Source organism: Bubalus bubalis, chromosome 20, assembly GCF_019923935.1.
Source record: "Bubalus bubalis isolate 160015118507 breed Murrah chromosome 20, NDDB_SH_1, whole genome shotgun sequence".
Taxonomy (NCBI): domain Eukaryota; kingdom Metazoa; phylum Chordata; class Mammalia; order Artiodactyla; family Bovidae; genus Bubalus; species Bubalus bubalis.
The window spans coordinates 46,809,917-46,836,925 of record NC_059176.1 but is presented as its reverse complement, the minus strand read 5'-3'; the positions used below and the strand labels follow the sequence as shown (position 1 = coordinate 46,836,925).

The 27,009-nt window shown below is 41.9% G+C and overlaps 3 protein-coding genes across 5 annotated transcripts in view; 1 reads left to right on the top strand and 2 right to left on the bottom strand.

Annotated features, from left to right (window-relative positions):
- The window catches only part of HOMER2 (homer scaffold protein 2), a 127,292-nt gene extending 123,485 nt beyond the window's left edge, over positions 1-3,807 (bottom strand). Inside the window, exon 1 of the mRNA XM_025271721.3 lies at positions 3,445-3,807. The gene's annotated coding sequence lies outside the window, so the exon portion shown is untranslated. The remainder of the gene's footprint in view (positions 1-3,444) is intronic.
- A 287-nt stretch (positions 3,808-4,094) lies between these two features.
- RAMAC (RNA guanine-7 methyltransferase activating subunit) lies at positions 4,095-9,526 on the top strand. 2 transcript variants are annotated; one of them, XM_006075614.4, is made up of 5 exons: positions 4,095-4,235; positions 4,963-5,011; positions 6,302-6,324; positions 7,803-7,981; positions 8,706-9,526. In XM_006075614.4, the coding sequence occupies exons 4-5, from the start codon at positions 7,812-7,814 to the stop codon at positions 8,890-8,892; spliced, it is 357 nt and encodes a 118-aa protein (XP_006075676.2). In that variant the 5' UTR covers positions 4,095-4,235; positions 4,963-5,011; positions 6,302-6,324; positions 7,803-7,811; the 3' UTR covers positions 8,893-9,526. The 2 variants fall into 2 exon arrangements, with proteins under 2 accessions (XP_006075676.2, XP_006075675.2); XM_006075613.4 differs by lacking the exon at positions 6,302-6,324 and having other exon boundaries at positions 4,098-4,235.
- Positions 9,527-21,185: 11,659 nt separating this feature from the next.
- On the bottom strand, positions 21,186-26,534 carry C20H15orf40 (chromosome 20 C15orf40 homolog). Of its 2 annotated transcripts, none has more exons than XM_006075615.4 (4): positions 26,370-26,534; positions 24,924-25,050; positions 22,724-22,851; positions 21,186-21,300 (listed from the first exon to the last, which is right to left on the bottom strand). In XM_006075615.4, exons 1-4 carry the CDS (start codon positions 26,517-26,519, stop codon positions 21,205-21,207), a joined length of 501 nt encoding a protein of 166 aa, XP_006075677.3. In that variant the 5' UTR covers positions 26,520-26,534; the 3' UTR covers positions 21,186-21,204. The 2 variants fall into 2 exon arrangements, with proteins under 2 accessions (XP_006075677.3, XP_025127549.2); XM_025271764.3 differs by having other exon boundaries at positions 21,263-21,554.
- Between the last annotated feature and the right edge of the window lie 475 nt (positions 26,535-27,009).

Sequence of the window (27,009 nt, the reverse complement as noted above, 5' to 3'; positions counted from 1 at the left end):
ATACATATTCATTTTTTTAATTGTCTATCTCCCCCACTAGAAATAGAAGCTCCATGAGGGCAGGGCTTTTATCCTTATTCATTGATGTTTTCAGGGCCTAGAACAGTACCTGGCATCTAACACTCAAAAAGATGTCAAACTAATGAAGAATGCCTGTAGGTTATAGGTCTAGTTCTGTCATTGATCAATTCTGTGACCTTGGAGAAGTCATTTAATCTCTGGGGGTGTTTATTAAGAGGGGAAAAAAAAAAAAGCATTCAACCAGATGATCCTTTCACCACTTCAATTTTGTGATTTTATATATATATATATAATGAACCATAATACAAGGCAAAGTGTGATTAAGCTAAAGTGAATAAATGTCATATTTCTGGGCTGCCCAGCATCTTTTGAATATCTTTCTGTTCAGACAATTTACTACCTGATGACACTCTCTCTCCAAGGATGATACTAGAAGTTCACTGGCCGAGTCTTCCTTTAAGCCAGGGACAAGCCATTTGACTTGGGTTCTGCTTATGAAATACAACTTCAAGAGATTTTTTTTTTTTTTTTTTTTAAGGTAAGCAATGTGAGGAAACAGGTACCATGTGGAGTTCACTTTTTGGTGGGGAGGTTGCAGGAGTTCCTCTTTTCTGGAGCTCCACATCAACTGTGGAGAGGAAGAGTCCGGGTTGTGTTGCAGCAGCAAAGTTGTTTAATGTGGCTCGAGACTTGTACAGTAGAGAATGAAAAGGAGAAAACAGTGTTTCACTGAGGAAAAAGCAAGGCCTTCTTAAGTATCACAGACTTGATCCAAATCCTGTTCTGCCACTTACTGGCTGTTCCTTTGAATAAATTATATTGCCTCTTCAGCTCCGGTTTAATCATTTAAGAAATGATTATTGTCTTAAATTCACTCACAGCCTCAGAAAACTCTTTGCTGCTACAATTCCCCCTGGGACTTCTGCTAAAGCGTTTGCCTCTAGATCTCTGGGTCAAAGTGAAGCTTCAAATTAGGTCAATCTATAAAGCTATGAGAAGATAAAATACTGAGCTACAACAGTAATAACAGAAACAGCAAAGTCAACTAATAAAAGGTAATTTTTTCCATAGGTATTAACAGGCCCAAAACACATTACTACCCAGCAGAATAGAATTGCTATTCCTTTTGTTATTTAGTTGTTAAGTCGTGTCTGACTCTTTGTGACCCCACGGACTGTAGTCAGGCTCCTCTGACCACTGGGATTTTCTAGGCAAGAATACTGGAATAGGTTGCTATTTTCTTCTACATAGGATCTTTCATGACTCAGGGATTGAACTCTTACCTCTTGCACTGGTAGGTGGATTCTTTACCACTGAGCCACTGGGCAAGCAGCTGATGCTGTAACAATTATCCTTAATTGCCAAGCAAAGATTAAATTATGGCCCACTTACTCTGGTTACGGTACAGAAGTAAGTACTATATTTTACGTATATTTCTAGAAAAGTGGTTCCAGTGAACATAAGTACTATATTTTACGTATATTTCTAGAGAAGTGGTTCACAGTGAACAAGTTTTGATGCTTAAAGGCTGTCAGTTAACTGGAAAATTCCCTTTCACGGAACAGATTATTTCTCAGTGATGCCAGAAAGTGAAATATAGTAACTGACAAGATATCAGAATATGAGAAAATATTATGTGCATAAATAGTTTAATTTTAAAATTGGCTGGCATCCCCAGTTTTTCACAGAAACTCTCTGAAGCCTAGGAGCTCCTAAGTGCAGTTTTGGAATTTAAAGAAAAGAAATATACTCTTTTCTATGTAAATTCTCATTACCTAGAAATAACACTATAATAAAGTCACAAGGAAGTCAGAAAGCTGGACTCAAAAACTGATTTCCCAAATATCGTCTCTGCCGATACCAACCAGGCAAGCATTTACCTGAGTTTTTCAACTATTACATTGCTACCCATCTTTATTCCAATTTCCCCTTCAAGTTTATTATTTCCTATTCCCCCTTCCTAAATATGGGTTATTTCCTGAGCTGTAGGTTTGGCCTTCTGCTTTTCTCTATACATACTTTCTCCTTCGGAAAGATCATATACCCTGATGTTTTCAACTGTTGTTTCTTCACGGATGACTCACACATTTACCTATTTAGGTACAGCTTCTCTTTCATCAGCTTTAGTCCTGTATTTCTAAAACCCCCCTAAGATTTTTCTTCTGAATATTTCACTACTATTTCAAATTTTAAAAATCTTTTTTGAGCTCTGAGCTCATTTTGGTTTTAAAACCAACACATGCTATGCACATCCCTTTTCAGTTACAATTTCCAAGACTTAAAGAATTGGAGTCTTTTCAGATTCCTCCTGATCCTTTTCTCCCATCATCCACTTGACTACTATACCAATCAATTATTGTAATCTTGGTCTTTTTGCTTTCACCTTTATTACCCAACACCAAGACTATCCTATCTTCCCATTCATACTATCTTTCACACTTGAGCTAGGGTAATGTCTCTAAAACGTAGATTGGAACATTCACAGTTCATCATTCATTCCACAAACACTTACTGAGTGCTTATTTTATACAAAGCACTGCGTTACACACTCAGGATGCAGAAATGAATGGTTATGGTCTAGAAGGGAGAAAAGACTTGTACATAAATAGAAGTTCCAACTGAGAAACTGATACTGAATGAACAGATTAAGAATGGTTTCCAAAGCATAATGAACATTCAGTAAAAGGAAAACTTATTTCTAGATGGAGCTATTATTTCATTCAGCTTTAATTAAAGGATAGAATTTCAACATCCCAAGATAGAGACATGAGCCTCTACAGAGCCTCCCCTGAATTTCTTGTCACTAGCCAATTTCTATTGCTTGAGAAAGGCCAAAAACGCTGGTCAGTATCAATGGGGAAAACAGAAATGGCATCAAATTGAAACATTGATGTTTCCAAGCTGGAAACTCATGAGAGTATTAAAGAAATGAGGGAGCCACTCTGGAAAGCAATTCGGGAGGAAGGAGGCCAAAATACTCTGCGGAATAGTCAGCGTTTATACACCTACGACGGAGAAGGCAATGGCACCCCACTCCAGTACTCTTGCTTGGAAAACCCCATCGACGGAGGAGCCTGTTAGGCTGCAATCCATGGGGTCGCTAAGAGTCGGACATGACTTGAGCGACTTCACTTGCACTTTTCACTTTCATGCATTGGAGAAGGAAATGGCAGCCCACTCCAGTTTTCTTGCCTAGAGAATCCCAGGGACTGGGGAGCCTGGTGGGCTGCCGTCTATGGGGTCGCACAGAGTCGGACACGACTTAAGTGACTTAGCATAGCATAGCATAGCATAGACCTACGAACATTACAGAAGAAACGGACAAGACTCCCGAAGGGAGTTGGGTACTGACGACTTAAGCTGGAGCAGAGCGGGGCCGTGTTTCGGTAAAAACAGGTACAAAACGGACTAGAGAAATCTTACTACTGAGGTTCGCCTGAGCAGGAGTGAAGGGTGTAGTATCGCTGAAGGGATCCCCTCGCGCCTACTCGGCCGGCAATCGCCTCAAGTTCCTCACGCAGACTCGGCGCAGGCGGCCGAAAGCAGCTTTTCCCGCCCTTCTCAGCTGAGAAGTTCCAGAACTTTTGTCCCTAGCCGTCGCCGGCTCCAAATCAAGAGGGCTCAAAATACAGCGATGCGTCTCTTCCTGCCAGTCACCAGGCCAGTTGGAAGCGCACGGAAAGCATCAACACTTTTAGCCCGACCTAACTACTCTCGCCGGAGAAGGCAATGGCAACCCACTCCAGTACTCTTGCCTGGAAAATCTCATGGGCGGAGGAGCCTGGTAGGCTGCAGTCCATGGGGTCGTGAAGAGTCGGACACGACTGAGCGACTTCACTTTCACTTTTCACTTTCATGCATTGGAGAAGGAAATGGCAACCCACTCCAGTATTTTTGCCTGGAGAATCCCAGGGACGGGGGAGCCTGGTGGGCTGCCGTCTCTGCGGTCGCACAGAGTGGGACACGACTGAAGCGACTTAGCAGGAGCAGCAACTATTCTCGCAGAGCCCCGCACAAACCAGCAGCATTGAGAAAACTGGGAAAAATGCACAGGGAGACCTGAAGATCCCGCGAGACTTCACAGGCCTGCCTTGGCCTCAGCGCGCCGGAAGCGGAAGTCAGGAGGCGGTCGGATTCTGGCCGAAGTGGCTCTGTTACCTGGGAGAGCTGAAGGAGTGTACACAGAGGTACTGTGCCAGCGCCCTGGACTGGAGGTAGGTTTCCGTGCGCATTCGGAGCCCTGAGCGGGATAGACACAGTCCTGGGTGGAGGAGTGCGTTCGGGCCGCAGGGAGGAGGGAGTCGGGCGGGCAGGCCGAACTGAGTGGCCGGCGAGGTGTCCTCGGGCTCTGCAGTTCTGGGACTGGACTTTTTGGCGAAACCAGGAGCCGCTTCCCCCTCATGGCCTCTAATTTCCCTCGCGCCTGGGGCCGAGGTGTTTTAGAAGGAGCCCAGCAGTCAAAGCTGCGAGAGAGAACTGAGAAACGCAGCGGTTCTCAGTCGGTGTCTTCGTCGGTTAATTCTCTGGGTTCATCTCTCAGGGCATGACTGCCCATTCTGCGTAGTCCTTTCCGAGGTTAGTGACTCACAGCGAAAGTTCCGTGTGGTTTTATTTAGGGCCTAAAAACTAGCCGTCCTCGAGTACACATCTACCTTGTTTGTTGTTGTTGTGTTTGTTTTTAACAGAAAAGAACATGCTTTGTCTAGTTATTATTCACGCTCGGATTGATTTTGAAGGCCCAGAGGACAAGTCTTGTAGCCTCTTCTAGCTAGCTCTTCGGTAGCACTTTAAGCTCCAATTTCCTCTTTCAAATTAGCGTCGGAAGTCTTTTAATCCTACCACTTAATTAACTTAAAGATCCTTATGGTTCCCGTCCCCGCGGCACACACCATTTGAGGGTTTCTTTCAAGGGAGTAAAGTTTATTGTTTTTCTTCCCACAGATCTACACAATCTAAACATTAAACAGAACAGTCGCCTCAAATCCCTGAGGTGAGTAAAGCATGGATCAATGAAAATCCTATTTAAGTTTCATCCTCACCAGTAATGATAAAGGTGATAAACATTTGCTTATTTGTGGGAGGGGGATCCTGGGAGAACATTAAATACAGTAGCACATTTGCCTTGCCTTATGATTTTTATCACCCCTCTGGTTAGGTATGGGTCATCTTTCTGGTGATTCCAGTGATTCCTAAAGAAATTGAGGCACGGTTTTAATTTGCTGAATCTATCTTAAACTGTACCTTGGATTTGAGAATTTGACAGCTGTTTGCCAATCTCAGACACATTAGTATTTAATAAGACATACTCTAATGCCTAGAAGTTAAAACATCTAGATACTGTTTCTTTAATCCAAAATATAATCTTTGTTTAATTTCGTTGGGACAACAGTAGTATTATAAATATTCGCATGAGTTTTGAGGAGTTTGGAGGAAAGACAAACTAATGAAAAAGCTGTCTTCTGCTATCACATCTCTTTGACAAAAGCTTTTTATTATAACTGAATTGATAAAGGAAGAAAAATAATTCTAGGATGTCAAATAAGAGAGATTTGGTTTTAAAGTTTTAATATGATGTCATATATGCCCCACATCATAAAACAAGTCTTGAGGCAAAGAATAGAAAGATAGGGTTTAGGTTAGGAAAGGTAGGGGATGGGACTGCATCAAGGACGGACTGGACATTGAGTGAAGTGAAAGTGAAAGTCGCTCAGTGCTGTCCAACTCTTTGCAACCCCATGGACTATATATAGTCCATGGAATTCTCCAGGCTAGAATATTGGAGTAGCCTTTCCCTTCTCCAAGGGATCTTCCTGACCCAGGAATCACACCGGGGTCTCCTGCATTGCAGGTGGACTCTTTACCAGCTGAGCTATCAGGGAAGCCCCAGGGCATCGGGGGCTACCTCCAAAATACTTCCAGGGCTGGCTTCCAGATCTTGGTTGAAGACAAAAGAAGTGAACTCTTTCTTCCTTGATTCCTCAAGGATTAGGCCTTCTGCAGCCTAAGTCAAATTTTTTTTCAGAGGTAGGGAGCTCTCTGAAAATTTGGGTAAATATGGCTTCAAATGTGAATCCATAATTGCCCTGGAAAACTCAGCTGAAAAAAATTTCTGTTTTCATAGCTATTAGATAATATTTATAGTACTTCTTTTCATGTGTCAGAACACCTAGAATAAGAATGTATTAGAGAAAAAAAGAAAATATATTAGATACCATTCTATAGTAATTACCCTCGACTTTAATAGCTCTGTGTTTAAAGGCCTTTTTGTCTGTCTTTCCAGAGACTTCCCTGGTGGCTCAGAGGGTAAAAGCATCTGCCTACAATGCGGGAGACCTGGGTTTGATCCCCTGGAGAAGGAAATGGCAATCCACTCCAGTATTCTTGCCTGGAAAATCCCATGGACAGAGGAGCCTGGCAGGCTACGGTCCATGGGGTCACAAAGAGTTGGACATGACTGAGCGACTTCACTTCATTTCACTGTATTTTCAGTCTTTTTCTTTCTTTGTTGGCTCTTCTTTTATTTTCCTATCACCAACCATCAGGTGTTTTAGTCTGGGGAAAAAGAGATAATCTTCCAGTAAGCCCTTAGCTACTGCCCTTTGTGTGTTCTCCAGCCAGGCCTCTTGAAAGCTTAGTATAGACTAATGGGTGTAGATTTCTATTTCCTTACTTTCCAATTACTTCTTAATTAATTGTAGTCCTGCTTTAATCCCTGCTACTCTATTCAGCTCCTAATGGCTAAATCGAATTAATTTTCTCTTGGTTCTTTCCAGTTACTATTCAACACTGATGACCTGTCACTCTTTAATCTCTTGCCTTCTATGATAATCTCTTGGGTTCTTCTCTTATCCCTTCTTTATTGTCTTTATACGGTGATGTTCTCTAGGATTGTTTTTTGATACTCTTTTCTTTTTCCATAGCCTTCCTGAGGAGTCTCATTCTCACAGCATTATCCACCAGCAAAATTGATGTATCCCATTGCATTCATTGTCCACCCAGTTCTCTGTCCCAGATATTTAAACTGTGAACTGACTCTTCATGTGGATATACATAACTAACTTACCTCAGTGTGGATCTTCACCCACCTTCACTTTCTAGTTCCTGTGATACCATAACCTGACCAATTATTTGGCCAGAAACCTAGGAGTTATCCTTTATCCCCTCCTCTCTTCATAACATCTACTCAGTGACTGATTCCTCTTGGAATTCTTTTAAAACTATTTTCACAGTCTGTGCCTCAGATTAAATCCTCACCATGTCACCTATGTTATTGCAGTAATCTGCCCTTAAACTCACTAATCTGTTTTCTACAGTGTTATTAATAGAAAAGTGATCCTTCTAAATGGTAAATTTGCTCTTGAGACTTCCCTGCTTAAACCACCCCTTTGCCTCAGAAAAAGCAGAGTTGTTTACATTAAATACAAAGTATTTCACTATTTGACTTTTGCCCACTTTTAGAGCTTCATTTCTTGACATTTGCTGCTCCTCCCTTTATATTTATACCACAACTGTCTATTCTACCAGACCTCAGCTCTTTGTGGGCAAGGTTCATGATATATTGTTCATCTTTGTATCCCAGGCTCCTAGTTAGCACAGTGCCTCTGTTATAGTAATGAAGAAACACTGAATTGAATCTAGCCTGTCTTAAGTTTAAAGGTACACAAGGGCTTTACGCATACTCTGCCTAAAAGTGTTTACTTCCTATTTTCTCACTATCTGGTAAAGATGGTGTTACTTAAAAAAAAAAAATTCTAATAGAAACATATTAAAAACCTGTACAGAATTTCAGAATGACTGACACTTCTGAAGCTGTTCCAAATTTTGAAGAGATGTTTGCCAGTAGATTCACAGAAGATGACAAAGAATACCAAGAATACTTAAAACGCCCTCCTGAGTCTCCTCCGATTGTTGAAGAATGGAATAGCAGAGCTGGTGGCAGCCTGAGAAATAGAGGCAATCGGTATGTATTACTTCAGAAGAGTAAATGCAGATGGCTGATCTGGGAGAGGACAGCTCGAATCATCTAGCCCCCAAGGCCCGTGAGGGCAGGCATCAGTGTTTTTGTTCAGTGTGCTATACTGAGTGCCTAGTAACTGCTTAAGTCCCTGATAAATTTTTGCTTTAATATTTTGTCAGCACTATATTTTTTTTCCCCTTGCTATGCAGCCATGTGTATGTGTATTTTAAAGGTTTTTTTTTTTTTTTTTTTTTTTTTAATATTCTTTCTCTGGACTGATATTTTCTTGGCAATTATGCTTTAAAAACCTAGGGTCTTCTACAAAACGTTTACATTAAATTCCATAAAGAAGGTATTGTTTTGGTTTCCATTTAGAAAGAAGTTTATACAATGGAAATTACTTCCATTTAATACCTCAAAATAGATAAAAGGAATATTACCATACTGCTTTTGAACAACTGAATAGGTTTAGTTTGCTTCAGAACCATCCTATTGTTTTGAGTTTGCAGCTATAGTTTACCTCTTCTCTGCAAAGTCTATCCAGTATAATACTGGATCTGAATTTTAGGAAAGTTTTGAATACCTGGTGCAATAACACTCTAAATAAAACTGGTTTTTACTCTTTTGTTTACTGAGTATTAGATTGAGAAATGAAATGCACCAGGCTAGATTTCTCATGTGTTTTTATTCTTAAGGGAAGTATAAAAATATTTCTGTTTTGTTGTAGGTTGCAAGATAACAGACAGTTTAGAGGTAGGGATAGCAGACGGGGGTGGCCAAGTGACAATCGATCCAATCAATGGCATGGACGATCCTGGGGTAACAATTACCCGCAGCACAGACAAGAACCTTACTACCCGCATCACTATGGACACTATGGTTACAACCAAAGGCCTCCCTATGGCTACTACTGATAGAAGTCACCAACTTTTAGTAAAATTATTTACTCTGTTAACATGACAAAAGTTTACATTGTATCTTTTGTTGGTCCTAGTTTTACATCTGATTGTAGAAAATGGATTGTTAATATTTTGGAACTTGGGACTTTTAAAAAATTAGCTCTTACTGGAGAGACATGATGGTTGCTGGAAATAAATACTCCCCTAAAAAGGTTGTGGGTTATATTGCTTGACTTCTACCTCAGATTCGTCTTTGTTTCATGACTTAATAGTGCTTTGAATGTTGTATATAATTTTCCTTGTTAGACCTTCAGGAGTTGTCTTTGTTTTACACAGAAATAAAAATTTTATGTAGAAAATGCTTGCTTTTAATTTGTAAGATGAAGTATCCCTACACTCAGTTGTGCGCATTCCTAAAATTTTACACAGGGAGTACAATCAGCTCCTAAATGCACCACTATGCTACTTATGATGTGTTGTACCCAGTAGTAATTGAAAGGTAAAACAACTGTAGTATATTTCATTTGGCTTTTGTTGTTATGTGAATGTGGAACTTTGTAGTTACTCTACAGGTATGAGTCATCTTCACAATCATTTTGGTCTCTTTATAGAGGGATATCAAGAATAAAGCTATAAAATCAGGAAGGAATCCGTCTGTTTCAGTGTCTTATTTATAAGTCTAGTGGTGGGTGGGATTAAAGCACACAGTCATTTTACACAAACTCTAAGGCTTTTGCTTACATAAACATTACAAGTTATGCAAAAGTTTAACTCTGTAATGTTCCCTTTCTTCTCAGTTATGTGTAAATAATGCTGTATTTTGACTCTATTTACTTTTATGGTATTTAATGTAGGTTGAGTTTACAATGTTATTTCACCTCCAGATGTGCATTTTTGCTGCCTCTTTTATAAATCCAGTGATGCTGAAACTTCCTTTCAGAATGAGCACCATATTTCCCATCATTTTAATGGCCATTATAATGGTTTTATTCAAATAAAATACTTGTAAGTATTTTCCCTCAAATTTTGGTAGTTAGTCCATTGATTAATACGGTGAGATGAGCTTTATTGCTCTGTCCTCATATCTCTTGAAAGTTCATTTGGTTTAAGAGTAATATTAAGAGCACAAGTTTCATGATAGGTCAAAGATATTAAAAGCCAACTTTCTGAATCTGCCTTTTGCTGCCTTCTTTCTTAGCAATCTGCTCTAGAGGTTGACATCTCCAGATACGCTTCTCCTATATGCTCTGGATCTAACTCTCTTCTCCACACATACTTCCTGCAAAGCCATCCTTTCAGGTAACTGTTTTATTAGAAAGGATTTGATAAACCAAGTACTCACACTCAGCTATAAATAAAATGTTAACAATAAGATAAGGGTTTTCCCCATACCCCTCTTCATTACATCAGTAGGAAACAAGCCAGTGCCGGTATACTAAGATAAGTCTTTATACTACAGAGTACTTAGCCCAGAGAGTTAAGAATGGCTTGGCTATATCCCAAGATCCTTTCTGAAAGCAGGTATGAAAGTGAAGTGTGAAAGTGTTAGTCACTCAGTTGTGTCCAACTCTTTGTCACCCCGTGGGTCACAATCTGCCAGCCACCTCCATCCAAGGAATTCTCCAGGCAAGAATTCTAGAGTGGGTAGCCATTCCCTTCTCCAGGGGATCTTCCTGACCCAAGGATCAAACCTGGGTCTCTCACATTGCAGGCAGATTTTTTACCATCTGAGCCACCAGGGAACTCAAAAGCAGATGGGTTATTAAAAATACCTGCTTTATCAACTGATAAAGCACAGCCACTGACCTGTTGGGCCACACCTCTGGAGCAGGATCCTGGGGGCTGTCTGCTGTGCCAGCTATTGACACTAGTTAGATCTCTGGATCGGAGAAGGCAATGACACCCACTCCAGTACTCTTGCCTGGAAAATCCCATGGATGGAGGATCCTGGAAAGCTGCAGTCCATGGGGTTGCTGAGGGTCGGACACGACTGAGCGACTTCACTTTCACTTTTCACTTGCATGCATTGGAGAAGGAAATGGCAACCCACTCCAGTGTTCTTGCCTGGAGAATCCCAGGGACGGGGGAGCCTGGTGGGCTGCCATCTATGGGGTTGCACAGAGTCGGACGTGACTGAAGTGACTTAGCAGCAGCAGATCTTTGGATCCAAGGGACCAGGGAGGATGCCTCTCAGAAAGCTCAGAAGAAAAGTGTTTTCCAACAGTACTTAAATATTTTCACAGTGATACAATAGGGAATATATGGTCTGAGTATCAACTCTTCTTGGAAATATGATGAGTCCTCCTTTAACATGGGTTATTTCTGCATTCAGCATGGGTAATTTATGTGGTGGTGGTTTTTTTTTTTTTTTGGTAAATAGTGGTTATATCAGACTGCTCCCTGTGTATTTAAAATCAGGAAAAAATAAAAGACATGGTTTCTGCTTCATGTGGGAGAGACAGAAAAGAACATCAAAGCAACTTAAGGATCATTGAAAAGGGGAGAAGAAAAAAAATAAGTGTCAAGTGAAATTCATCTCAAATAGGTAGTCTCTTGTAATAGCATATAGACTAAGTCGTAAGGAATCTTGGCTCCAAGTTTGTCTTAGAAGGTATCCGATCTTGAGAAAAGCAAGCACTTAAACTTTGAGCTTATTTGTTCACCTGCAAAAATGGGGATATGCTTGTCGCTCTCACAGGGTTATCATAAAAACAAGTGACCGGACATATAAGAGCTTGAGAATGGAAATGAAAGCCCGTGACCATTAAAACCTCAGTTGTATATAATTGGTGCTGCCTAAGTATTTGTTTAATCAGTGAGAGGGAAGGATTTGATAAACTGTAAAGCATGAAATTAAAAGACACTTACTCCTTGGAAGAAAAGTTATGACCCACCTAGATAGCATATTAAAAAGCAGAGACATTACTTTGCCAACAAAGGTCCATCTAGTCAAGGCTATGGTTTTGGTCATGTATGGATGTGAGTTGGACCGTGAAGAAAGCCGAGCAGCTAAGAATTGATGCTTTTGAAGTGTGGTGTTGGAGAAGACTCTTGAGAGTCCCTTGGACTGCAAGGAGATCTAACCAGTTCATTCTAAAGGAGATCAGTCCTGGGTGTTCATTGGAAGGACTGATGCTAAAGCTGAAACTCCAATACTTTGGCCACTTCATGCGAAGAGTTGATTCCTTGGAAAAGACCCTGATGCTGGGAGGGATTGGGGGCAGGAGGAGAAGGAGACGACAGAGGATGAGATGGCTGGATGGCATCATTGACTCGATGGACATGAGTTTGAGTGAACTCTGGGAGTTGGTGATGGACAGGAAGGCCTGGTGTGCTGCAATTCATGGGGTCGCAAAGAGTCGGACACGACTGAGCGACTGAACTGAACTGAAACCATAGTATTGATATAAAGGATGTGGTAGTGGTTTAGTCGCTAAGTTGTGTTTGACTCTTGCAACCCCGTGGACTGTAGCCCACCAGGCTTCTCTGTTCATGGGATTCTCCAGGCAAGAATACTGGAGTATGTTGCCATTTCCCTCTCCAGGGGTTCTTTCCCACCCAGGAATTGAACCCTTTGCTCCTGCATTATAGGTGGATTCTTTACTAACTAAACTACAAGGGAATCCCATATGAGGTAGGCAGATTGAGAACCAAAGATGTGTGATTGTTTCCTTAGATGTATTATTATACAGATTAGCAAAAGAACAAAACATTGTATCCTTCAGAAAATAAATGCTTCAAATATGGAAGACAGGAATTCCCTGGCAATCCAGTGGTTAGGACTAGGTAAATGGCTTGGGTGCAGTCCCTGGTTAGGGAACTGAGATCCCACGGTGTGGCCAAAAATAAGAAAGAAAGTTTATATCAAAGTGGAACCAAAATTACTGGCATTTGCTGTTTGGAAATTGACACTGGCTTTACAATGTTGATTATGGAACACATCAAATTAGTATCCTTTGAGATCAGTTTACTAGAGATTTAAGACAGGAAAAAAAATTTTTTTTTTCTTGAGTGCTAGAAGGATTTGCCCTGGAGGAGGAAATGGCAACCCATTCCAGTATTCTTGCCTAGGAAATCCCATGGACAGAGAAGCCTGGCAGGCTATAGTCCATGGGGTCACAAAGAGTCAGACACGACTGAGCAACTAAGCACAGCCAGAGTATAATAACCGTGGGTTACTGCTCTAAGAATAGTTTCTAGGTTCTTGAAACCATATAAGAAAGCCAGTAAGATTCCCAGCATAGTTTTGGTTTCCAAAGCTGCATTCCTTATAACATAATGCTCAACAGACAAGGATGTAATGTTCCCTTTGTATTTTATTCCCCTAAAGCAAATATAAAACTTTATGACAGTTAAGGGTAATGAAATGTCAGTTTTAAGTTTAGAATCCCAAAAAGGAAGGAAATGATCTTTTACCCGGAAGATTACTGATATCACTAATTTTGAACTCTATTGAAAGCACTACCCTTTGTTTCTGAATAGTTTTTAACACCTTAAAAAATTCCCTAGACTTTGTATTCTGTTTGATTCAGTCAATTCAAACACAGATTTCGCTATGTATTGAAATCTATGCTCTGGACCTTTCACTTCTTTTAATTAGCACTCCTGTTTGTAGTGAAAGGGAATTTTTGTTCTTGTTAGGAAATAAATACTCCCAGTTTGAGGTGGCTTGTTAGAAAACTTTAGTTAGCTGGAAATGCTATGTGTGAAAGCATTGACTCTGGTAATGGTAGATAAATTGACGTATTATATATATATATATATATTTTATATATATATAAATTCACTGAAAAGTTTCTTTGGGTTTTTTCTTTCACTGTCCTGTGTTTTAACCAAAGAAGCTTATTTGATATCAGTTCAATCACTCAGTCGTGTCTGACTGTGTAACCCCATGGACTGCTGCATGCCAGGCTTCTCTAACACCCACTCCTGGAGCTTGCTCAAACTCATGTCCATCAACTTGGTGATGCCATCCAACCATCTCATCCTCTATTGTCCCCATCTCCTCCTGCCTTTAATCTTTCCCAGCATCAGGGTCTTTTCTAAGGAGTCAGTTCTTTGCATCAGGTGGCCAAAGTATTGGGGCTTCAGCATCAGTCCTTCCAATGAATATTCAGGATTTCCTTTAGGATTGACTGCTTTGATCTCCTTGCAGTCGAAGGGACTGTCAAGAGTCTTCTCCAGCACAATAGTTCAAAAGCATCAATTCTTCAGCACTCAGCTTTCTTTATGGTCCACCTCTCACATCCATAGATGACTACTGGAAAAACCAGAGCTTTGACAAGACGGACCTTTGTCTGCAAAGTGATGTCTCTGCTTTTTAATACGCTCTCTAGGTTTGTCATAGCTTTTCTCCTAAGGAGTAAGCATCTTTTAATTTCATGGCTGCAGTCACCATCTGCAGTGATTTTGGAGCCCAATAAAATACATATTAAATACATATTATATTTGATAAATAATATATATAAATGGGAACTTTGAAATACATTAGGCTTTGGTTTATTCTGTGTGAAAAATCTAATTATATAGGTCACTCAGAGAATGTTTCCTCTGTTTAGATTTATAAACTTAGATATGCTTTAAAAAATTTTCCAGTTTTGAACTTAGATTGAATTAAGACCAACAGTAGTAAATATTCTTGACATCTGTAGAAATTAATGATATTAATTTTTAGATTAATACTTAAGAATTCAGACCTATTCGGTTTGACATGCTGTAATAGCTAAACATATTTTCCTGGGTCTTGCTACATCAAATTATTTTGGGGCCTGTTCTTGACTGGAGAATCCCAGGGATGGGGGAGCCTGGTGGGCTGCTGTCTATGGGGTTGCACAGTCGCTGAAGAATTGATGGTAGACTATACCATTCAGCTGTAAGGTAACCTTCTAGTCTGACACTTTTACTGGGACCAGCTCTTGGGGAAAATAGGGATGGTAGCAGAGATCCCATGAGCTGTGGAGATGGCAGGGGAGGGCCATGCTGGCTGCATGGGTCTCAGTCAGTAGGACTGCTGAGAATATACCAGGGTTGAAGAGGAAGTGACCTCAGCAGCTGGTAACACTGCTGAGGCCTGCATGTGCCAGAGACACATGCTTATCTGAGTAGTTCGTAATCAATGCTGTCAGACTGGAAAATGGGATGAGCTGTGGATAACACCCCTCAGATTTTAAGATTTATGGGATGGCATGGGAGGAGGTTAATGAAGACAAGTTGTTCCTCATCAAAATTGCTCATAAGTGATTGGATCACCCCCTTGAAGGATTAAGTGAAAGCACTGTGCAAAGTAAACATCAGTGGGTGGGGCACAGACTCAGTGCCCAGTCAGCATCAGGTTTGTGCTTCCAGAAGTAGAGTGGGTACCTCTGGGCCGACGTGATTACAAAAAGTGCAGCTCACAGATCTCCAGTGTCTCTGTGTACTCATGGGCTAATTCAGTTGTTTTCACTCCTGGCCCCAGGGGGTATGGAGAGCCCCATGTATTAATTACCAGTTAGGTTTTCTCTGGGTTTCAGTGACTTCTCCTGAGATGCCTTCAGGGGACGATGTGATGATGATCTCATGGTTTTTTTATACTGTGCTTTTAACTCACTAAAGGATCTCCTGCCTCTTTGTCTGAAAGAGGTAAATAAAACTGCTCTAACTGCTAAAGTCCAAAGCTTTTTTAGTGTTTCTCTTTTTAAAGTTTCCTTCACTAATATGTTTTGTGTGTATACAAAATAATACTTTAAAAAGTAAAACTGGACAAATGAATAATCTGCACCTAACCAGTGATTCTGCCCTGTTGTGAATGCTTCTGTCTCTTTTACCAGGCCCACACAAATTTATATAAACTTGGCCTATGTGTTTTTCCTTCATTAAACTGAGGTTATATATATATAAATCCACACGTGTGTATAATTCTTTGTTCATACAACAGATTATAACAGGCATCACTCCAGGTAAGTAGCCATAGATTAAAAATTAATGACTTAATTTTAATAACATGACATGGTATGGTATGGATATACCATTGATTATATGACCATTCTCCAATAGGTAGACACTTCGGTTTCCTTTTTTGCCTCTACTATGCCATGTTGCTTTTATCCATATATCTTCGGACGCTCTTGTGTGTTCTCTTGGGGTGGTCTCAAAAATAGAACTGTTGGGTTAAAAAACCTGTATTACTTCATTTTAATAAATACTGCATTTCCTAAAGAAGTGCAGAAATTTACATTCCCATCAGCAACATGTGAGTTTGCAGGTATGTTTTCTCTTTTCCTCCCTGTGACTTCAACTTTTTATCTAGATGGCCACAGGCTGTTGTACCTTCAGAAAACTTTACTGGGTTGTGTTTCATTGCTGATCACTGTCATATTTCACCTGGGACACCTTCGTTCTGTAAAATAATCTTATTTCTCCAATATTTTGATTGTATCTTCAAATCTTTGTTCCATTTCTTTGGTTCTCTCCTCCTGCTATGTGTTGGTTTTCCTGTGTCTGACTTCTGGATCTGTCATTTTCCTTTCTTTGCTCACTTTTATCCTGCCCTCTAAACTCCATGTCATATTTTCAGCCTCTTTTCTGTTGTGTTGTTTTCAATAGGACCTTTATTTCTGTGATGCTTTTTAGATTTTATTAGCCACATTTCAGGTGCTCAGGATCCACATGTGACTAGCAGCAACTGTCCTGGCATCACAGTTCTATAATCGGACTAAAGGCTTGGGGTTCTGTGGACTTGACTTGCTCCCTTATCCTCCACGGTGCTCCAATTCCTCAGGTATGTCTGGGGAAACCTAAGGCTCTGAAGAGATTTCCCAGAGGGACAAGGTAGTCACTAGAGGATCCCACTACACACTCTATTTGGCAGGTGTGTTCTTCACTCCAGTTAATAAACTGGCATCCTTTTAATTCCTTGTCAGTTGTTCAGCCCAATTCTGTTTTCAAAGACAGTGACTAGATGGGATATCTGAAAGCTGCAAAATTAAGGGAGGCACTTGGGACCTTGCTGGCTCCACCAAAGCGCTGACCCACACTCTCGAGTACTCAGCTGGCCCTGGTTAATAATGCCACACTCTGGTCTGTGCTAAACCCAGAATGTGAGGGGATTAAGTCTAAAGAATGTCTCTGAGGAGACCAGACAAGAAGGACCAGAGATTCTGATATTGGTAGTCGGGCACAACAGAAAGGGATTCCTAACTCATTTCAGAAGGAATTGACAATCTATTCCCTTCTTTAAACTGTGTGTGGGTTTCTGCTGTTGCGTTATGGTGCCACCTTTTGGATGTAAACTGAAAATCTAGCCTTATAAACTTTGTCTCTAGTCACAGGCATTAAGAAAGTCTGAAGTAGGGGCCCATGATGGGTTCTAACATTTCTGTTCTACTTTATGGTTAAGGAACTACTTAACTGAATGTCCAGAATGTAAGAGAGGGATGCTGGTGGCCTGAAGCCCAGAAAAGTACTGCCTCCTAAAGTGAGTCTTTCAGTTCAGTTGTTCAGTTGTGTCCGTCTCTTTGCAACCCCATGAACCGCAGCACTCCAGGCCTCCCTGTCCATCACCAACTCCTGGAGTTTACCCAAACTCATGTCCATTGAGTCAGTGATGCCATCTAACCATCTCATCCTCTGTCATCCCCTTTTCCTCCTGCCTTCAATCTTTCCCAACATCAGGGTCTTTTCAAATTAGTCAGCTCTTTGCATGAGGTGGCCAAAATACAGGAGTTTCAGCTTTAACATCAGTCCTTCCAATGAACCCCCAGGACCAATTTCCCTTAGGATGGACTGGTTGGATTTCCTTGCAGTCCAAGGGACTCTCAAGTCTTCTCCAACACCACAGTTTAAAAGCATCAATTCTTCAGTGCTCAGCCCTCTTTATAGTCCAACTCTCACATCCATACATGACCACTGGAAAAACCATAGCCTTGCCTAGACAGCCACCTTTGTTGACAAAGTAATGTCTCTGCCTTTTAATATGCTGTCTAGGTTGATCATAGTCTCCCTTCCAAGGAGTAACTGTTTTTTAATTTCATGGTTGTAATCACCATCTGCAGTGATTTTGGAGCCCCCCAAAATAAAGTTAGCCACTGTTTCCCCATCTATTTTCCATGAAGTGATGGGACCAGATGCCATGATCTTAGTTTTCTGAATGTTGAGCTTTAAGCCAACTTTTTCACTCTCCTCTTTCACCTTCATCAAGAGGCTCTTTAGTGAGTCTTTAGCTGTTTGGAATTTTAAGCACTGTAAAGGTGCCACCCGCATGCTCTGGTTCTCTCCATCCCCCAGCTGGCAAACTAGTGAGGAGGAGCTCACGGCCATCGGGAGTTCAAGCTCCCTGTTTCTGCCTCCAATTTGGTCAGTGTAGTGTAGTCAAAGCACCTAGCAGTGTCTGGCAAGCAGCAGGCACTGAAGTCATTAATTTACTATTCTTAATTAAATCATTTTTGCAAGAGTAATTATCATGTATTAAAGTGAAGATGATAGATTACATATGCACTGCTAGACCACCACCATGATATGATCACCAGAGTTGGATAAGTATCTTTCAGACCTTGTTTATGGGCTGCCTGAAAGGCTGGACCCTCAGGACAACAGATAGGACAAGAAACACAGCAGTCACTTAAATTTAATGGGGGGAAGGCAGAGCTATAATCATATTATCTGACACATGTTATAGGGGTGGGGGTTTTGTATCCTTGTCCTAGGTCACTGGGCCTGTCTTAATGTTCTTGAAGGCAGAACAGGGTCCAGCTGAAGAAAGCTGCATTAACTACACTTTCACATCAGGTCAAGATACCCAGGCCTTAGCTGTGATTGTTATTAATGGGGAACAGCCCTGTGCAGGTCAGGAGAGCACAGACTGCTAAAAGGCAACCTTGTTCGCTGAGGAAGAAAGGGAAATCATGTCCCCAGATACAGCTCCTGGACCAGTTACTACCTCTGGCAACCGCTTTTGATGACTGGATGTTCTTTTTTCAAAAGATACGGTGCGTTTCTCAAAAAAAGTGACTAGGCAAAAACATTCCTATGTTAAAATATGGCTATTTAAATAGATGATTCTGGTAGATATCTGTTACTCCTATCCAGACTCCTATTTCTGTAACTTTTCCTAATTTGCATTCAAGTACTTCCCCTTCTCTGCTCTCTCCTGTTTCTGTTTCGGCTGAGCCCATCTCCAGCTCTAGGACAGACCTTGATTAGTGTAAAACAGTGAGAGTAACGCTCCTCATTAGTCACTGGTTTAGGCACCTTGTGTTACAACCTGGCATTCTCTGACAATAGGGGCTGGTTTAGAAACTTCGTGTGGCCTGATCTGGGCTAAGATACAAGGAGAAGCTGATGGAGAGCTTTTGGAAAAGAAATACCAAAGCTCTTATGAGAGGCCCTTTTTCCAACTGGATAGGTGGATGAGAAGCCCAAAACTGCTGCCTTTTTGCCTCCAAGAAGGAAGTGGGCCTGAGGGTAAAGCTGGCACTGCTGAAGTAAGTCAGGAAGGAAAGTAGGTGGGTCCTTTATGACATCACTGAACTGTTGATGAGTCAAACCAACCCCTAAGTAAACCCTGCCTCTGAGACTTTTCAGGTATGTGAGCTAATAAATCCCTTCACTGCTTAAGCCAGATGAGTTAGGTTTCTGTTACTTATCAGGGAAAGCATCCTAACAAACAAGGATTCATGTAAAGACCACAAGTAAAAAAACGCCTGTAACGCACACACCAGAATAGTGTTGAAAAAGAACAGAAAGGATTCTGAAGCCAAGACCACGTAAAGCAGAGCACATCTGGGGGCAGACGGCATAAGTGAAGGGAGCTGAGTGCAGCCTGTGCTCTGCCCTTTACTCTGATTTCGGATGAGCCACTGCACTGATTGTCCTTGGTTCCTCTCAACAAAATAAGTTGTACCGGACAAGTGGCTCCCAGTTCTTTTACCATCCATCATTTTTATTATTGGTCCTTTTAGTGGATTTTATATTTTTAAAAACTTTTGTCTATCAAGTTTTTCTCATGTACTTATTAGACAAAGCAGACAACTGCAAATCAACTCTTCCATCAGCAAAGTTAGTAATTATTTAGATTACCTTAATTACTATAGTTTGTATTGAACATTTAAAAACAAGATACTTATTATTAGTTTTTGAAGCCTCAATATAGATATGACTTCTGACAGGACAGGCTTTCACAAGTATTGAAAATAGTTTCCAGATCTTCTGTCTTCTTTTGAAGATCTTAGGAGATTCATAAGGACAACAGATTTGATGACTGGAGTTACCATCCAAGAGGAATATTAACATGAAATTACAAATCTTTTTTTTTTTCTTTGCTTGATAGTGTTCCGCTCATGAGATCTGAGTTTCCTGACCAGGGATTGAGCCTGGGCCGTGGCAGTGAAAGTGCTGAGTCCTAACCACTGGACTGCCAGGGAACTCTCTAAATTGCAAGTCTTGATTTGTTCTTTCTTTTTAACAAAATGCTCAACAGCATTTTAAAAAGACAAAAAAATGCTGCATTTACATAAAAGTGAAAGTCGCTCAATCGTGTTTGACTCTTTGTGACCCCATGAACTACACAATCCATGGAATTCTCTAGGCCAGAATACTGGAGTGGGTAGCTGTTCCCTTCTCCAGGGTTTTCCCAACACAGGGATCGAACCCAGGTCTCCTGCATTGCAGGCGGATTCTTCACCAGCTGAGCCACCAGGGAAGCCCAAGAATACTGGAGTGGGTAGCCTATCCATTCTCCAGTGGATCTTCCTGACCCAGGAATCGAACCAGGGTCTCCTGCATTGTAGGTGGATTCTTGACCAGCTAAGATACCAGGGAAGCCATTTACATAAGCATTTTAAAATATAAAGTGACACTACGAAGCAGCGTGACAGGTTTCCTCTGTCACTTTTAAACTGGATTAGAAGGCAGTCCCCAGAATTCCAGTAATTGCTGTGGAAATACTACCATTTTAATTTACAACCAGGATAAACTGCATTCAGCTAGAAGCCAAAGGATCTAAGTTCTAGTTGCCATCTTGCACCAAGTGATCCTGAAGACTCTCAACTTCTGAAGTCAGAAGCCTCATCATAAAATGAAAGGGGCTGAATCAAGTCATCCTAAATATCCTTTCCAGTTCTGTACTCTGTAATTCTGTGAAAACAGAGTAACATGTCTCGAGCTGTTTGGGATCAGGGATTTGAGAACCTAAGTTCCATGTCCAGTACTTTTAATCTTCATACTTCTTTTTTGAGTCCTGTTCTTATTAAATATATTTACACATTCTGTGTATTTAAGTGTATTTTAACAGTCTCTCCATCATTAGCAATAAAAAAAGTTTCTCAAGGACGTACTTTTCATTTCTTGCTTTTATTTCTTTTCAACTTGCTTTTTCAATTTCTCCAAGATCTCTTCCGGAGGTGTGGAGGCCAAAAGCTTCACCACTTTTTCACGAGATTTACTACCCTGGACCAAAAGGAAAAATCGGTGTCAGGACAACACACTAAACTTTCGAATGCTATTAGTGACAGCAGACTTCAGTTGCTGAGGATACGCCACCGTGTCCTTGTGGGGCTGACACAGGTGGGCTAGTTTTCCTGGTAGCTTAGTGCTGCTTTCTCCTAGCCATTTCTGGTCTATCCAAAGACAGATTCCGGTTCAGTACTTTTTTTCTTTTTCTTTTTACAATTCCCCAGAGGTTTTACCTTCACACATCAATTCTGTAGTAATAAAAATTAGGCATTTTCAAAATGAGTATGGAATCTGGACGTACAATATTCTGTTTTCAAGTAATACTTTTGTTTAAATTACCAAAACAAATATTGCAATTTAATATAAACTTTGATTAAAAATAATTCTAAATATAGGATTGCTATTCTCTATACTGTTACACATTTCTGAAAAATTCCAAACAAAAAGTGACCACATATCCAAGTGCTATGATCCCACAACCGATTAAGACAACTATAAGAAGGATTTGTTTAGAAATATCCTTTAAAGAAAGTAAATTCTGAGCAGGTATTTATCTAGATGGGTAGAAGCTGCACAGATGGAAGCATGGGGAGGGCTTTTAGGCAGATGTTAGGGCATGCACGCTGGCAGAAAATCAGAAACGACCTGCTGTGGAGGAGATGCGGAGGGGCATGGCCTGATCATATGGATGCTTAGGTGTTAGTGTTCGTCGCTCAGTCGTGCCTGACTCTTTGCAACCCCATGGACTGCAGCCCACCAGGCTCCTCTGTCCATGAGATTTTCCAGGCAAGGATACTGGAGTGGGTTGCCACTTCCTGCTTAGGGGAAGCCTACTAATCAATGACTCAGTGCCCACTGGATCCTGGATGGGAGCTACAGAATATAGCACTGGAAAACAAGCAGAGTTGTAAGAAATATAAGCTTGAGTGGGTCTTGCTCCTGCAGATTCTATTTGAGTAAGTCTGGGGTAATGCCCAGGAACCCGTGTCTTAGAAATCATTCTCAGGTGATTCTGATCACCACCTCTAGTGCAGACCCTTCCAGTGCAGAAGGATTAATGACTTTGTTAATGAGTGTCTCCCAGTGAGCGAGGACATGCTGGACCAGATGTGCTTGATGGACTCTCTAATGGAGGTTACAAACAACAGGAACCATTTTAGATGTTTCTACTAAGGTGATGAGTTGAGGGAAGAGACAAGCAAGTTTAATCTGACAGAGCAGGTACAGGCATGAACTCAGAAGGACTAAGGCATTTGGGAGGAAGGGGACTAGGAAGAATTATAGATTTTTGGTGATTAAATGTATACGAGAGTTAAAAATAACTGGTTTTTCAATTATTTTGAAAAGAATAAAATTGGTGTTTTAAAAGTAATGACTGATGTAGTACTCAAAGATGTTGAGAGACAGAGAGGCCTACCTTATCCAAAACCACATCACTCTTCCTGAGTTCTAAGACTTTGGAAAGATAGCGACACAGCTCCGCGTTAGCCTCTCCCTCTGTCGGAGGTGCGGCAATGGCTACACTCACAGCCTCGGTTGTCACGTCTGGAATGAGAACAGATTCTTATAGAGTTCCTTTTCTTCATGAAGTGGGGATATTTTGTAAAAGCATTTGCATTTGTCTGGCATACAGTAGGGATTCAGTGAATAACTGCTGAATGAAGAATGACGAAGCTCATCAGTTAAGGGAACATAAACATGCCACTACCCTTATAGAAACCCAGAGAAGAAAATTGGTTTTCACCTGCTGACCAAGGTGGGCCCACAGAGTCCTGGGCAATAATCTGGAATTAGGAGCTGGAAACTGCGCCTGGTCTGATAGGAAGAGCCCCAGGCAAGGAGTCAGGGGAGCTGGGCTTTAGCCCAGCAGTCACTGAGAAATGAGTGAATGAGGTAGCTCACAGATTGTACAGGGCTGTTCAGAGTTTCCTCATTAGGGAAGTGGCAGCACCACATTAGGTTCACCTCAGTGAAATGCCTCTCTTGATGTTTTTAAAATGTATTTATTTAGTTAACAGCTACATAGCACTTACACCAAGTTTAAGGGCACACATATTTTAAGGGCTTTACCAATAATAACTTTATTCCTATAGTTTATCATCTCCATTTTACAAATGAGGAAACTGGAACCGAGAAGTAATGTGTTCAGGGTCACATAGCTACAAAGTGATGTTGTGATTCAAAAATAAATTTGAATTCATGCTTTGAAATCCAGGGACAATGAACACTGCTTTCCGAAGTGGTTCAGGCTTCCTCATCAATACAGCCTTCATAAAGAGCAACCTGCCTGCAGTCCTCCATGTCATTTCTGAGAGGAGTATATATTCAAAGCAGTTTGCAAATGAGCTTGAGCTAGTCCTGCATTTGGGGTTACCCAGGCATTTCCATACTCATTCATCTCGCCTGTGTAAACACGGCCACAGTCCACAGGAATGAGACAGTAGAACAACCCTTCTCCTATCCTGTCACTGATTTTATGATGCAGTTTTCCACATTTTAGTATCTTTGAAATTCAGGTGTTAGATGGGAAAGAAAACGTTTAGTTGATGTGGATTTTGTCTGTCTTACTGGTACATAAAGTACCATGTGTACCTTACAGTTGATGGCCAATTATATCTGATGAAACATGGTATTCCAACAGTATGTAGAGACAGTGTCCACAGCGACTACTTAGAAAATGCTGGCTAAGGAGGGGACAGCCAACACACAGCTACACTAACATGGCCATAAGCACAAACTAGGCCCAGCACCCCAATTCTGAGGTCTTGTTTTCAAAATATTAAAAAAATTGGAATACAGAGCTTTAGTGGGTGACAAAGACAATCAAGACTACTCAGATCAATGCTTTTCAAACATTTTCCCCCACCCAGAATCCCCTACCTCCACTCAATTTCCCCTGAAATTCCGACATTTAAAGCAAATGTCAACAGTTCTCAGGAGTCCTCTCTGCTTACCTCACCTGTGCCCACCATAGAGAACCCTAAGGCAACTTTTGGGGTCCAGGAAATAGCTTAAAAGCTTCTAACAGGCCAACTATCTCATCTGACAGATGAAAGAACTGGGCCTAGAAATATTTTGCATAGCTTGGACTGAAAACAAGCTCACACAGGTGTTGATCATCAGGTTCTCTCCCTCCTTGGACCAATGATCATTAAAAAATAACCTAAACATCTTTCTCTGAATGTTTCTACTTTTGGAATAGGACAAACTAAGAATCATCTAGGCTACATACGTTTCTGTATAAGTTCTTTCTAAAATACCTTTTTTAAATCTGAGGTATGATTGACATATAACAGCTGTACAACATAATGATTCAATATTTGTATTTTGAACTGATCACCACAATACTGGCTAATAAAATATAAAAAAAGACAGTGTTCAGTGGTTTTTCATCTAACTTGGTATGCTTTAAATATATACATATTCAGTTTTAAGCACTAGATTATACCTTTAAATTAGAATTCAAAGTTTAAAAATGGAGGAGCCTCTAACTGCAGACGTGAAAAATACACTTGATCATACAGGATAAATTTTCAGCAAACTAAGGCAAAAGAAGGATGGAGCAGGGGACAACTGAGTCCTTCATACAAGATCCCTACCCCAGGGTCCAAGTATACCTGTCACAGCATTTTGTTTGGAACCCGGTTTGGCATGGATGGCTATGCTGACACCGCCTTTAGGATCAACTGTCACAGGACCTAAGGGAGGAAGTGGTCTCTCTGGTTCCTTGCTCTGGTTTTTACCCTAAAACGACAAGAACAACCACACTACAGCTTCACAGTTTACAAAACACTTTCCCACACATTTGATCCTGCCAGGATTCCTTTTCACCCTTAACCAAGGCAAATTAGGCTGATTAGTCATGTCCAAGGATTTCTGGTCATCTAGAATGGTCTTCCAACATCTTTCACTGCTCAAATCAATTATTCCACAAAGCCTCCCCATCAACTCCACTGTTTTTTCCCTGCCTTGGTAAACCTTAAAGCCGGTTCCTTTGCATTTCCCATTCCTCAGGGGCAGCGACTATTCATTATTTATCTTTGTATTTCAAGCAGCACAAGTTAAACGTTTGTGAACAACCACGGCTGGACGTGTTTATAAGGGGGGAGGGGTGGAGAAAAAAAGAACAACAGTGGTATTTAAAGGACTTATTGTTATTTAGCCGCTAAGTCGTGTCTGACTCTTTCCGACCCCATGGACTGTAGCCCGCCAGGCTCCTCTGTTCATAGGATTTCCCAGGCTAGAATACTGGAATGGGTTGCCACTTCTTCCTCCAGGGGATCTTCCCGACCCAGGGATCGGATCTCTGTCTCCTGCACTGGCAGGCGAACTCGTCGCCGCTGAGCCACCCGGGAAGCTGATTTAAAGGACAACTATGTGTCAGAAGCTGTACTAGGAACTTTCCACTCAACAAACATAAACTGCGCACCAGGGGGGTGTGGAGGCAAAGGATGAGTAAAGACGAATAAGGACACATGGCCCTTGCCCTCAAGGAGCCCGGACTGTGGACTGGTACACTGTGCTAGGAGCGCCGACCACACACCCACGGGGCATCACCGCGCAGCGAAGGAGGAGGCAGTTCGGCCTCGGGACGCCGGGGAAGCTCCCAGCAGGAAGCAAATTTAGAGCCGAGTCTTAGGAACCAACCGAAATCGGCCCTGCAGAGACAGTGGAAGGGAAATGGGAAGTGGGTTCCCGACGGAGGGGTGGGAAGACAGTCGAGGCAGGGAAGGGGACTGAACGCTGGCGACAGCCTCCCAGGGAAGTACAGGCCACACCGCGCTGCCGGAACACGAAGCGCGAGCCTGGGAGTGCGAGAGCAAGGCCGGAGGGGCGGCAGTCACCGCTCGGGGAGAGGCACGCGAGACGCCGGCCCAGGTGCTCGACCTCTCCGGGTGGCCTGCGGCGCAGCCGAGTCGGGTGGGGAGAAGGAGGCCTGGGACTCGGAGACAACAAGCGGTTAGCGGAGCTTCTACCCACCCGCGTGTCCCGCTTCTCTCCCGCGCTCCTCAACCAGCATTCCTACGGCCCACCCTCCCGCGGCCACAGGAATTGCCACTGGCCTTGTTCGTCGCACCACATTTCTTAGGCATGTCGCCCAAAGGGAGCCGGGTGACAGCCCGAGAACCAGATCCAGCTTCGAGCAGCCTCAACCCGTAGCCTAACAGCTGCATCCCAGCCAGGCGCCGGAAGAGCCTTCTGCGCCTGCGCATGCAGCAGCGGAGCGTGGCCCCGTTGGCCTGAGCCTCCGCTCGGGCACGAGGGCGACGCCTTCTGGCTAGCCGGAGCACGACTCCTTCTTCCTGGAAAGACCTGAAGAACTACTGCATGCATGCTCAGTCGTTAAGTCGTGTCCGACTCTTCCGAGACCCCACGGACTGTAGCCCGCCAGGCTCCACAGTCCACGCAGTTTTCTAGGCAAGAGTGGAGTGGGTTACCATTTCATCTTCCAGGGGATCTTCCCCACCCAGGAATCGAACCCAGGACTCTTGGATCTCCTGTATTGGCAGGCAGATTATTTACCACTGTACCTCCTGGGAAGCCATGAAGAGATACTGCAAATGGTTAAAAAAAAAAAAGGGGGGGGGGAGGGGGTGTTCTATGATCCAAATGGCAGGAAACCCATTATTAATGTTTATACTTGTTCCTATTTTCTCTTTAATTTCTTTCAGGTTTTAGTAAAGTTGAATTTAAAAATTCAAT

Excerpts from the sequence above, each read along its gene's own strand:
- RAMAC (XM_006075614.4), top strand. The coding sequence starts at position 7,812 with ATGACTGACACTTCTGAAGCTGTTCCAAATTTTGAAGAGATGTTTGCC. Across the intron at positions 7,982-8,705 it reads CTGAGAAATAGAGGCAATCG|GTTGCAAGATAACAGACAGT; the intron begins GTATGTATTACT and ends GTTTTGTTGTAG.
- C20H15orf40 (XM_006075615.4), bottom strand. The coding sequence starts at position 26,519 with ATGCGCAGGCGCAGAAGGCTCTTCCGGCGCCTGGCTGGGATGCAGCTG. Across the intron at positions 22,852-24,923 it reads CAAACAAAATGCTGTGACAG|ACGTGACAACCGAGGCTGTG; the intron begins GTATACTTGGAC and ends TTCTCATTCCAG. Across the intron at positions 21,301-22,723 it reads GTGATGTGGTTTTGGATAAG|GGTAGTAAATCTCGTGAAAA; the intron begins GTAGGCCTCTCT and ends CTTTTGGTCCAG.